General features: G+C 55.3%; 1 protein-coding gene across 1 annotated transcript; it reads right to left on the bottom strand.

The window, feature by feature from the left end:
• Window positions 1–1,031: 1,031 nt before the first annotated feature.
• Window positions 1,032–4,428, bottom strand: LOC100272602 (uncharacterized). Its single transcript, NM_001399132.1, has 5 exons — window positions 3,520–4,428; window positions 2,918–3,184; window positions 2,699–2,842; window positions 2,256–2,603; window positions 1,032–1,755 (listed from the first exon to the last, which is right to left on the bottom strand). Exons 1-5 carry the CDS (start codon window positions 4,261–4,263, stop codon window positions 1,366–1,368), a joined length of 1,893 nt encoding a protein of 630 aa, NP_001386061.1. The 5' UTR covers window positions 4,264–4,428; the 3' UTR covers window positions 1,032–1,365.
• Between the last annotated feature and the right edge of the window lie 7,488 nt (window positions 4,429–11,916).

The following is an 11,916-nucleotide window of genomic DNA, read 5'->3' on the forward strand; positions in this document are numbered from 1 at the left end:
AGAAGTCCATCTGACCTCCCTCCATTATCGCGTCGAGTCTGATTTGCCTCTTTCAAAAACCGAATTTGTGGACTCTTTTTAACTCTTGAAACCATCCGATTTACCTCTCCGAGAGCATTTATAGCTATGTATCGTCAGGTCTCCTAAATGGCGCCACATCTCGGTGTAGACTGCAGAGCATGAATTTGACCAAAATATGGGGGGGGGGGGGGGGGGGGGGGCTAACTTCGGGTCTACCCGGGGTCTCCTATATTTCGCTCTAGCAGCCAGCAGCTCAACAGTTGATTCCGGAGCTGGGCTGTGCACTGCACTGCAGTGCAGTGCAGGTACCCTTGCTCCCTAATTGTATCCAGCATCGGTGTCTACTGTGGGTTCAATGCTTTGTATAACACTTGTGCAAATTTACAGGGATACAAGGATACGTTTGGTTGCAATAACAGGACGGGACGGAATAGAACGATCCCTCAAATAAGGTTGTTTGGTTTAGGGTAAGGATTGAGACAAGACTATCTCAGTGTTGTACCCAGTTATCCCTCAAAATTGGAGGGATGAGAGATAACACCAGTAGACGTTCTGTCCTGTTTGTCCCGCAACCAAACGCACCATAAGTGACCAGCTCGGACCTTGTTGCAATCATGTCAGCACAGTGAGACAACTGAGATACCGGTGGTGGTAGCAGGGAGGCCGGCCAGTATCATGTACCATCCAGTAGTATGCTCCTTTCAGGAACGGAAGGGGATAGAACTTACTACGGCATAAGCAGACGATAGCAACGCACAAACCGTGTCGGAGTTCCTGAAGGCACGCCTCTCTTTCAAGAGGATTCACGGCATATCAAAACTGCCTTCGCTTTACATGAAATCGAATTGAACCACACATCTCTGCGGTCACGCAAAAAAACATTCCCAGTTCCACTCTCTAGTCATCACACAAAAACAGTTCCGGATCACTGATTGAACCATGACCATGCCCGCCTTTTATGTTGTGGACCTGCGGTGAAGGGTATTTGTCCTAGCTACATCACTGATTAGTAGTAGGAATATGAATAAATTGGATATATGGTACCCATGACTATCAAAACCATGCAAAATATTTTTTTTTCACAACAAGGACCAGCTGCTAATGAAGATTACGATGAAGCAGACCTCCCAAAATTTTAATAACGAACATAAACAGTTCATACCTATGGAATGAAACAAACAGCTACAGATACGGCGAAGTTTAAAAACAAAAACACTACAACAACAGAAGAAGAACAGGCCTTCTTATTTCTGGCATGATTCCTGCCTTCTTCAGTAGCTCCAGATAAGAAACTTCCGGTTCCTCCAAAGGCTCGTGCTAGCTAAATTTCTTGGGGGGGAGAACTTATTGAGACTGCTGGCCTGATTTCTCTGAGGCTGTGCTCTCAGGTTCTTGCGACTGTTTGGTGGCCGCGCCATTTGCAGACGGCTCGCTAGCTAGAGTTTCTTGGAGAGAACCGTTTCCAGTGCCGACTACTTCGGCGACCGTTTCGACGGCCTGCGTTTTCAGCAGCTTCTCTCTGCCGAGCTCTTGCTTCGCCAGGGAAGAGAACTGCAGGTCGAGGGACCTTACAGCACCCAGCCATGCAAGGACAATCACCAGGAGTATTCCGCCAAGGTAGGGTGTCGAGTTCGCGAGAGAACCAAATGACAGGATCATGAACTGCTGGATCAGAGCACCTCCAGATTTCCCCAAGGGGTTGCACACAACATCAATAGCCGCTTTACCTTTCACCTGTTATCATGACCAGAAAGAGTTGAGAACAAATGAATGTGAAGGTTTCATCAAACTGAACATTAGGTTTTTTTTTTTTGCCATGATCACTAAAAGCATATAATTTTATTCTGTAGGTTTACGTGACTTTTGGTAGATGATTATGAGCCTTTCACTTGACCTAAGTGGCTAAGTCGCTTATCAGAGTTTCAGAGATACATGTACAACGGGAGTAAAAGGCAAATTAGCACAATATCTTTCACATAGACCTAAATTTAATATAGGTCCCTGTTTCCAACATCAAGGAAATTAATGTGGCTCCATTAAAAATAGGAATCTCGTGTTCTATAAGTTATGATATATGCTGATCAGTGATCACACCTACTTTTCTGATGAGGTTAAGTAATCAGGTAATTATTTTTCTGCTCATTGGAGCAATCATACCAATACAAGTGTCATTTATGGCAATATATGCATTTGATATGAATCTACACGAGAATCGGTAATTTTTGGAGACTCACCTTCATATCCTCATCCAAAGGAATGTATGCCATCTCTTTGCAAGGATCAAACAGACTGTATTTTGCACTCTTACTGAAAATGTTCTGCATTGCTCCAACATAGACTGCCGCAAGCAAAGGTGTCATCCCAAACTTGGTCATAAGAGGAGTCAATGGCTCACCAAACAAAATCAGTGAGAAGAACCCAACTCCTGTGAGGAGTAACACTGCAGGCGTGATCGTAGCTGCAACTCCCCACCCAAACTTTCTGAGGATCACTCTTCCTAACAACATCATTGTAAATGTAGCTATGCCGGTGGCAGTTGAGAAATCGCCCATGAATGAAGAATATTCATTCGGGCTTGGGAACTGCAAAACACCAGCAGAGAATTAATTGACAACTGTACTGTGTGTGTATGCGCGCGCTACTAACAGTCAGAATACATGTTTTGAGATTAACATACCTGTGCTTTCAATTTTGATTTCCATGTCACCTCGACAAGGTTAATGCTTATTCCATAAGCAACAACCAATGTAGCAAGATCCCTCACATACCGAGATGACAACAGAACCTTCATGCTCTCACCCATGCTGAGCTTTGGCTTGTCCTGAAAGGTTATGTTCGCAGAACCGTTAAGGAGAGATCCATAAACACAAGAAGAAGAAAATCTGCCAGGCCCAACCTTCTTTTTCCGCTCAACCACGGGCACAGATGAGTTATCAATAACAAACTTGTTCACTCCCCAATAGATACCGGTGATGACAAGACCCAGTACAACCACTATGCTCATCATGGCCTTCAACGAAATTGCCCAACCATCCACTCCAGGACCCAAATTCTTCCTCATGTTTGAGAAATATTTCACCGTGCGCCCAGAGAAGATGAGGGCCACATTGGCCCCAAGCCCAAACAGCGGGTAGAACTCTTTGGCCTCTTCAACTGTAGTAATCTGCAGTGATTAAAAGCACCTGAAGATTAATAAACAAACAGCACCACATCGGACAACTATCAACTGCCCTTTCTTTGAAGTTGGAGAGAACTCCTTTAATTTCTGCGCATAAAGACAACCATACCCCACGTCCCCACCAGCCATTCCAAAGTTTTTTTGGGGGAAGGGGACATTCAGAGTCCACAACAGAGCAAGCATCAATTACTACTTGCAATTTTAAAATGTCTAGCCATGAATCACTAGCATTTCAGTAGAGAACTGGCAACAGGTGAACCAAATATTAAATTGTTAGCTGTGACAGAGGAGACACGGTAATAGAATTGGGTGAGCCGTACCTGATTTGCAAACCCCCAGAAAAGGACGGATATGACGACACTGCCCCAGAGCTCGGCCATGACGTAGAAGAGGCAGAAGCTCCAGACGCGGAGGATGGCAACGGGTCCGAGGAAGCTGGGCCCGAGCGAGGCGAGGAGGCGATCGGCGAGCGCAGTGGGGTGGATGGCGTCGCGCATGGGGTAGAGCACGTAGGCGAAGGCGCCGAAGAAGGCGATGAACGGGAAGATGACGGCGTAGAAGAGCGCCTCCTTGGAGAGGACATCGGCGAGCTTGGTGTAGAGGAGCATGAAGCCGACTGCCATGGGCAGGTTGACCCAGGTCTTGAGGAACGGGATGATCTCGGCGCTGCTGCCCTTGGCGGTGACGACGAGCACGTCCTTGGTATCCCGCAGGATGGTGTAGTTGAAGAGGATGCAGAAGAACATGAGCCCCAGGGGCACGATCTTCTTGATTGTCTTCGTCTCCACGCCCAGGAACTTGGGCGACGCGTCGTCCCCGGGCGCTGGGACTGCGGCGGCGGCGGCGGAGGCGGCGCGGAGGGGCGGGAGGCAGTGGCGGAGCGGGAGCGCGGCGGGCAGGCGGAGCGGGGTGGACCGGGGGAGGTGGCGCGGGAGACTGAGGCGGAGGGGCGCAGCGGCCACCGGGGCGTGGGCGTGGCGGTGGCGGATGAGGTGGTGGTGCCCGGCGGAGGCGGAGGGGGGCGGGACGCGGAGGCGGTGGCTTGCAACGAGGCCGGACTCCATGGTGGCGGAGGAGACGTGGAAATATCTCGGGGTGGAGGAGGAGATAAGGTCAGGCGCCCGGCAAGCAGCGGGCTTGGGAAGGGGAGGCCGCTGTCTTATACTCCAGGATGGTGGTGGATGGAGCGGTGGCGCAGAGATTAGAGGAGGGCGGTCGTTTGATTAGGGATTAACGGAGTGAACCTTCGCTAATCGTGGACAGGGGAGAGTGATTGTGAGTGGTGACGGTGAACGAACGAGCTGACGGGTGGGGTTGGCACAGTGTGGGTCTGCCTATTTTATTTACTCTCTTTGTTCTAAAATAAATTTTGTTTTGACTTTTTAATAGTTTCATATAATAGTCGGTGAATGTGTTATATATATATATATATATATATATATATATATATATATATATATATATATATATATATATATATATATATATGCATACTAGTCAATTGTACGTGCGTTGCGACGGCTCACAATAATATTCACGTAAACTATTTATCAAAATTATCTTAAGATTTTTTATTTATTGTTTTCGCTCTCCATAATTTTTTTATTTGACTAACTGAAGTTGTTGTTTACTCCATCCAATATGTCGACAACACGGTCAATGAAGGGAGCGATTAGAATAGAGTTCACAACGACGGACTGAACGAACAGAGATTATAAAATTACATAATTCCACCATACAGTGATCAAATAAGAGGAAGTTTGTGAGCTCAAGTTTCTAAAATAAGTCACATGAACTCAAACTTATAAAACAGATAGATCAAAATATGGAGTGATTACTAAAGTCAGACATCAATAAAAACTGGATGCGCTCCATACAAATTATAGTACTTCGTAGCAATTACGAACGTTTAAAACCAACAAATAATCTTTTCTTTTACTGTTAGCGTGACAAATCATTGCTACTCCATCCAATTCAGCAACCTCAAACACCATGGAGTCCTGCGCCAATGTGGTCTTAGAAACGACATAATGCATGCAAGATCCAAGAACACAAGGGACGAGCACCTTGTGGTAGTGCCCACACGGATCTCCAAATCTTAACACATATTTTTGCAGGATCCATGAGCCATCATCATACGAACACAAACCATGTGCAGGCAATAAATAAAGTATTACCACAGTCAAATTATGTCCAGTCCTTAGTGTCGGCGTTTCGAGACCGGGGGGGTCCCTGAGCCGACGAGTGAATGTCGCCGCGTGCCCCAGCCCAGATGGGTCGAGCGCGAGGGCGAGCGCGAAGGGGGAGAGTGAGGCGACCGGAGACCGGCGTGAGAGAGGTGGGAATCCCGCGGCCTTCGTGTTCGTCCCGCGCCCAGGTCGGGTGCGCTTGCAGTAGGGGGTTACAAGCGTCCACGCGGGAGAGGGAGCGAGCGGCTTCGAGCGAGCGCCTGTCTCGTCCTCGTCCCCGCGCGGCCAACCTCCGCTAAGAGGGCCCTGGTCCTTCCTTTTATAGACGTAAGGAGAGGATCCAGGTGTACAATGGGGGGTATAGCAGAGTGCTACGTGTCTAGCGGAGGAGAGCTAGCGCCCTAAGTACATGCCGTCGTGGCAGCCGGAGAGATTTTGGCACCCAGCTGGTGTGATGTCGTGGCCGTCGGAGGAGCGATGGAGCCTGGCGGAGGGACAGCTGTCGGAGCGGTTGAGTCCTTGCTGACGTCCTCTTGCTTCCGTAAGGGGGCTGAGAGCCGCCGTCGTCACAGAGTATGCGGGGCGCTATCATTGCCTATATGGCGGAGCGAGCCAGATGGGACGCCGGTCTTGTTCCCTGCGGCCCGAATCAGCTCGGGGTAGGGTGATGATGGCGCCTCCTGTTGATGTGGCTGGTCTGCGCCCTAGGTTGGGCGATGTGGAAGCACCCCCGAAGCCGAGGTCGAGTCTGTCTTCCGTGGCTGAGGTCGAGTCCGAGCCCCTGGGTCGGGCGAGGCGGAGATCGTCGGTTGAGGCCAGGGCGGAGTCCGAGCCCTGGGGTCGGGCGAAGCGGAGTTCGTCGTCTTCTGGGGCTGAGCCCGAGTCCGAGCCTTGGGTCGGGCGGAGCGGAGTTCGTCGTCTTCCGGGACTTAGCCCGAGTCCGAGCCCTGGGTCGGGCGGAGCGGAGTTCGTCGTCTTCTGGGGCTGAGCCCAAGTCCGAGCCCTGGGTCGGGCGAAGCGGAGTTCGTCGTCTTCTGGGGCTGAGCCCAAGTCCGAGCCCTGGGGTCGGGCGGAGCGGAGTTCGTCGTCTTCTGGGGCTGAGCCCAAGTCCGAGCCCTGGGTCGGGCGGAGCGGAGTTCGTCGTCTTCCGGGACTTAGCCCGAGTCCGAGCCCTGAGTCGGGCGAAGCGGAGCTTCCTATGGTGCCTTTGGTCGGGCCTGACTGCCTGTCAGTCTCACTCTGTCAAGTGGCACCGCAGTCGGAGTGGCGCAGGCGGCGCTGTCCTTCTGTCAGGCCGGTCAGTGGAGCGGCGAAGTGACGGCGGTCACTTCGGCTCTGCCGGCTGGGGGGCGCGCGTCAGGATAAAGGTGTCAGGCCACCTTTGCATTAAATGCTCCTGCGATTTGGTCGGTCGGTGCGGCGATTTGGTCAGGGTTGCTTCTTGGCGAAGACAGGGCCTCGGGCGAGCCGGAAATATATTCGCCGTTGGAGGGGGGCCTCGGGCGAGACGGAAATCCTCCAGGGTCGGCTGCCCTTGTCCGAGGCTAGGCTCGGGCGAGGCGTGATCGAGTCCCTCGAATGGGCTGATCCCTGACTTAATCGCGCCCATCAGGCCTTTGCAGCTTTATGCTAATGGGGTTACCAGCTGCGAATTAGGAGCCTTGAGGGTACCCCTAATTATGGTCCCCGACAGTAGCCCCCGAGCCTCGAAGGGAGTGTTAGCACTCACTTGGAGGCTTTCGTCGCACTTTTTTGCAAGGGGACCAGCCTTTCTCGGTTGCGTTTTGTTTCGGTGGGTGCACGCGAGCGCACCCGCCGGGTGTAGCCCCCGAGGCCTCAGAGGAGTGGTTTCACTCCTTCGAGGTCTTAATGCCTCGCGTAATGCTTCGGCTGGTCTGGTCGTTCCCTCATGCGAGCTGGCCGTAGCCCGGGTGTACGGTCGGGTCTCAAGTTCTCGGGCTGGTATGTTGACGCTGTCAACGGTTCGGCCGGAGCCGGGTTTGTGAGAGCAGCCCCCGAGCCTCTGCACAGGGCGAGAGGGCGATCAGGGACAGACTCGACCTTTTTATATACACCCCTGCGTCGCCTTTCCGCAAGGAGGAGGGGGGAAAGCGCCATGTCGCCCTCGATGGGCGCCGAACATGGTGTCTCCGGTGAGCTGCAGGCGGGTAATCCGAGTGGACGTCCGTGCCCCATTCGTTAGGGGTCGGCTAGGGGCCCAGAGGCACGCCCAAAAGTACCTGCGGGTGATCTGCCGGACCCGGTCCCCTGGCGACGGGGTCCGAGGGCTCGATGCCTCCCTCTGATGGGATTCCGTTACAAGATCGTTCCCGCTGGTCTCGGAAATGTCCTAGGGTACCTCGGGAGCGCAGCCCGAGCCTTGGTTATGTATTGAACGTACCCATGGTCATCCCTCGCTCTGTGTCTGAGGCGGCTGTGAACCCTTCGGGGGCCAGCCTTCGAACCCCTGATCAGTAGTGGGCGCGGAGCCCGAGTAGCCTGAGGCAGTCGTTGAACCCTTCCGAGGGGCCAGCCTTCGAACCTCTGACCAGTAGTGGGTGTAGGCCCCACATGATCTGAGGCGGCTGTCGAACCCTTCCGAGGGGCCAGCCTTCGAACCTCTGATCAGTAGGGAGGCTCGGAGCCTGGTTCCTTCACGGGGAAGGATCCTTTTCGGGGTTTCCCCTTTTCCCGATCCCTGTTGCAAGAGAGAGAAAGAGGAAAAAAGGAAAAGGATACGAAATCGAACGACGCGGCGTACCTTTACTGACGCGGTCATTATGGCGAAGGCGAAGCGTCGCCCGCTTCTCCTGCCAGAGGCGTCGTCTGTCCCGCCGCGGAGTTAATGCGACAGGGCGAGTGGTTGGCGGGGCGGCCGTTGCGCGAGCCGTTCGAGGAACGGAACACGGGCGCGTTGTCTTCACACCATGAGAGAGGGTTCTCTCGCTGCCCCCGGATGGGACATGAGCTTGGCTGACGACGTGACCGCTGCTCCTGCCCGCCTGCCACCGTCATTACTGCCGGCCCATTTTTGGCCGCACTGACCGCTGCGCTAGGCTGGCGCTGCTGGGTTGTGCGCTGGGTCGCCTCGAGTCGCGGTATTGGTTCCACAGTCGAGGAGGCGCGGTGGTGGCGCAAGTGGCGGTGCAGTTGCATGCACGAAGCATTCGGCGCGCCGGTTGCATGACGCGTGGGCCTGGGCCTCCATGCTGGGCGTGTTGGGAGTCGAAGAAGCGTGCCCACTTGGCGTGGTTGCATGCCGCCTGCATGGCTGCCCGCCCCTTTCGCCCGTTGGTCTGGGCAAAAGTGGAGAGTCACTTGTAACCGCTGGGCGGTTGTGCGCACCGCGCACGGCGGTTTGGCTTCTTCTGCTCTGAGCCGGCTTGCATGACGTGTGGGACCCAGCCCCCGCGCTGCAGGGGAGGACCTTGGAGCGTGTTGGAGAAGACTCAGCCCGCGACGGCTGGGGACGCAAGTAGGGAGAGTCGCCTTTAAAAGGAGGGTGACCCCCTTGGAAGGCGACCATGTCTTCGTGCTCCCTTATGCATCGTGTCTTTCCACCTTCCAAGCCCCCGGATGGGGGATACCCGCCGTCTTTCCGCCTCATCGTTGGAGGAACGCAACTCCGTGGGAGTTGGTACCTTTCAGCCATCGTTCGGCTTCAAGGATTTTCATCAGCCAGCCCGGCTGTACCCCCCACCGGCGGTCACCCAAGACGGTGACCACCAGCCCCTGGGTGGGGAGAAGCAAGCCGGGCTGCGATTTTGGTCCCACCCTCAGCTTCAAGGATGTTCATCATCCTCGCTAGGGTGGAGGCCGGGCTGAGCCGGAGCTCTACCTCCCGCGTGGGTTCGTGGGTCACCCTCTCCTGCGACGTTCGAGGGAGAGGGCGCTCGCTGGCCCTGCGGGCGGGTCGGACTTCGACAATGCGGGGCTGGTCGACGGCGGGCGTCGTCAGCCCCAGCGTGTCGAGCTCGTCGGCTTGGCTCCCGGTGCCCCCTCCTGCCAGAAGGCGGCTGCCGCGCCGTGTGCACGGGAGGACCGCCCAAGATGTCGCGCGCTGCTAGGGCGGCGTTCGTGTTCTGGGGCGGTCCTGCCTTTGCACCGGTATGGCGCCTCCGCGCGGAGGTCGGTGCCCCACTCGTCCGGGAGGATCTGAGTGGGGATCTGCCGGAGGGTTGACGGCCCCTGTCATCGGTGCCGAGGTGGAGGCGGCTCGAGAAGTCCCCGTCGCCGACGGGATCACCGCCACCACCCACGCTTCGGGCCTCCGGCTCTTTGTACTTGTCCTCGCCCCTCGAGCGTCGGCGTGGGCGAGGGCAAGATTGCAGCAACACCCGCCCTGAGGCCTGCGCTGCTGCAGTTCGGCCACCCGGAGCGGGGGTCGTTGTTGTTGCTGTTAGAGCGGGCGGCGGCGGGCCGCTCGTCAGTCTTCTGTTGCTCCGTAGGCCCCCCATCGAGTGGGGTTGTTTGTACCTGCGGAGGTGGAACCAAAGTTCCGTTTGTGATGGCACTTTGAATGCCAGTGTTTTTGTTCATTGTGGCTGTCGAGGCCTGAACATGTATGTAATTTTGGCACGGAGCCGTGTTTTTTCCTCATTTTCGAGCACTAAGACTCGCCTGTTGGTTGTCTGAACCGCTTCACCAAGCGTGAGTCGCCCCGTGCAAAGGTAACAAGTGAGGTATCCGCATCCCGGAGGCGTAGGAGTCCCTCGGCTCGGTCGACCTTGTTGTCCGAAGCTTCTCTAGCTTAGTTAAAGGAAACCCCTCGACCGCTCTTCGATGAGCCGAGACCAGGGGTAGCGGTGTCAGCATGAATAGAGGCAGAGTTGGCTCGAAAAGAAAACCTGGTTGGCCGGAGCCTGGCCGGGTCGTCCGTTAGCGGGATCGACGCCGGAATTGACCAGCCGAGGCCTCGGGTCGGGCTGACGTCCTTGGAGGACAGCTGGCCGAGGCCCCGGGGTGACCGGCCGAGCCGCCTGCTCGGGCCGGATTCCCGGAGAAGACCCTGGAAGCGATGGCCCGGGCGTGGCGATGACGTCGTCCTTCAGAGTGGAGATCTTCGGACCGCGTCGCCGTCCGAGGCTAGGTCGGACCTCGCCGAAAGTGTTGTCGATGCCGAGGGTGCTGCTGCTCCCTTCCAGCGTCAAGACCCGAGCCTGCAGGGTCAGATTATCTTGTAGCGCGTGTTTCCTGCGGCCGCCGAGGCCAAAACACACCCTCGCCATGTTGTAAAGCTGCGTCTCTTTTCCTCTTGTTTTGAGTATCTGGACTTTTTTGTCGGTAACAGAAATGTTTGTGCGAGCGAGAGTTGCTTCTCGCGGAAGGTGATGAGTGAGGTATCCGTATCCCGGAGGCGTAGGAGTCCCTCGGCTCGGTCGGCCTTGCCACTTACGCGCACTCTTACTCGTCCATAGGGTTCTGTCACCGACGCAGTCGAGAAGGCTCGAAGGATCGCTTCGGCAGAAGAGCTTCCGAACGTGAGGACTTGTTCGGTCCGCGGAATCACTTACCCGAACGTGAGTTACTTATCGCAGAAGGTGATGAGTGAGGTATCCGTATCCCGGAGGCGTAGGAGTCCCTCGGCTCGGTCAGCCTTGGCTGCTTACGTGTACTCCGTCGTTTTCAGGATCCACTTTCGAAGTAGTCAAAAAGCACGAAAGACATTCTGGCAGAAAAGGTCTTTTTTTTCGAGGAAAATTTCGACGCAGAGGGGGTTCCCCCCCTTTTAGCCCCCGAGGGAGGGTCGGGCTTTGCCGAGGCGAGGCCGACCCTTCCTTGATGACTAAACTTTGCGTGGGTGCGAGGTATATGAACAACTTGAAAACATCTTAAGGGTAGAAGCAGCGTAGCTGTTGGATGTTCCAAGCGTTGCCGTAGACCTCGCCTTGGCTGTTGGCCAGCTTGTACGTTCCGGGCTTCAAAACTTTGGCGATGACAAACGGCCCCTCCCAGGGGGGCGTGAGCTTGTGCCGCCCTCGGGCGTCTTGTCGCAGCCGAAGCACCAGGTCGCCCACCTGGAGGTCTCGGGACCGAACCCCTCGGGCGTGGTAGCGTCGCAGGGACTGCTGGTACCGCGCCGAGTGTAGTAAGGCCCTATCCCGAGCCTCCTCCAGCTGGTCCAGCGAGTCTTCTCGGCTAGCTTGGTTGCTTTAGTCGGTGTAGGCCCTCATCCTCGGGGAGTCGTATTCCAGGTCTGTGGGCAAGACGGCCTCGGCCCCGTAGACTAGGAAGAACGGCGTGAAGCCCGTGGCTCGGCTCGGTGTTGTCCTCAGGCTCCAGACCACCGAGGGGAGTTCCTTCATCCATCGCTTGCTGAACTTGTTGAGGTCGTTGTAGATCTGAGGCTTGAGCCCTTGTAGAATCATGTCGTTGGCACGCTCTACTTGCCCATTTGTCATGGGGTGAGCTATGGCGGCCCAGTCCACCCGGATGTGGTGATCCTCGCAGAAGTCCAGGAACTTTCTGCCGGTGAATTGGGTGCCGTTGTCGGTGATGATGGAGTTCGGGACCTCGAAACGATGGATG

The sequence above is a fragment of the Zea mays genome, chromosome 5 (assembly GCF_902167145.1).
Source record: "Zea mays cultivar B73 chromosome 5, Zm-B73-REFERENCE-NAM-5.0, whole genome shotgun sequence".
NCBI classification, from domain to species: Eukaryota; Viridiplantae; Streptophyta; class Magnoliopsida; order Poales; family Poaceae; genus Zea; species Zea mays.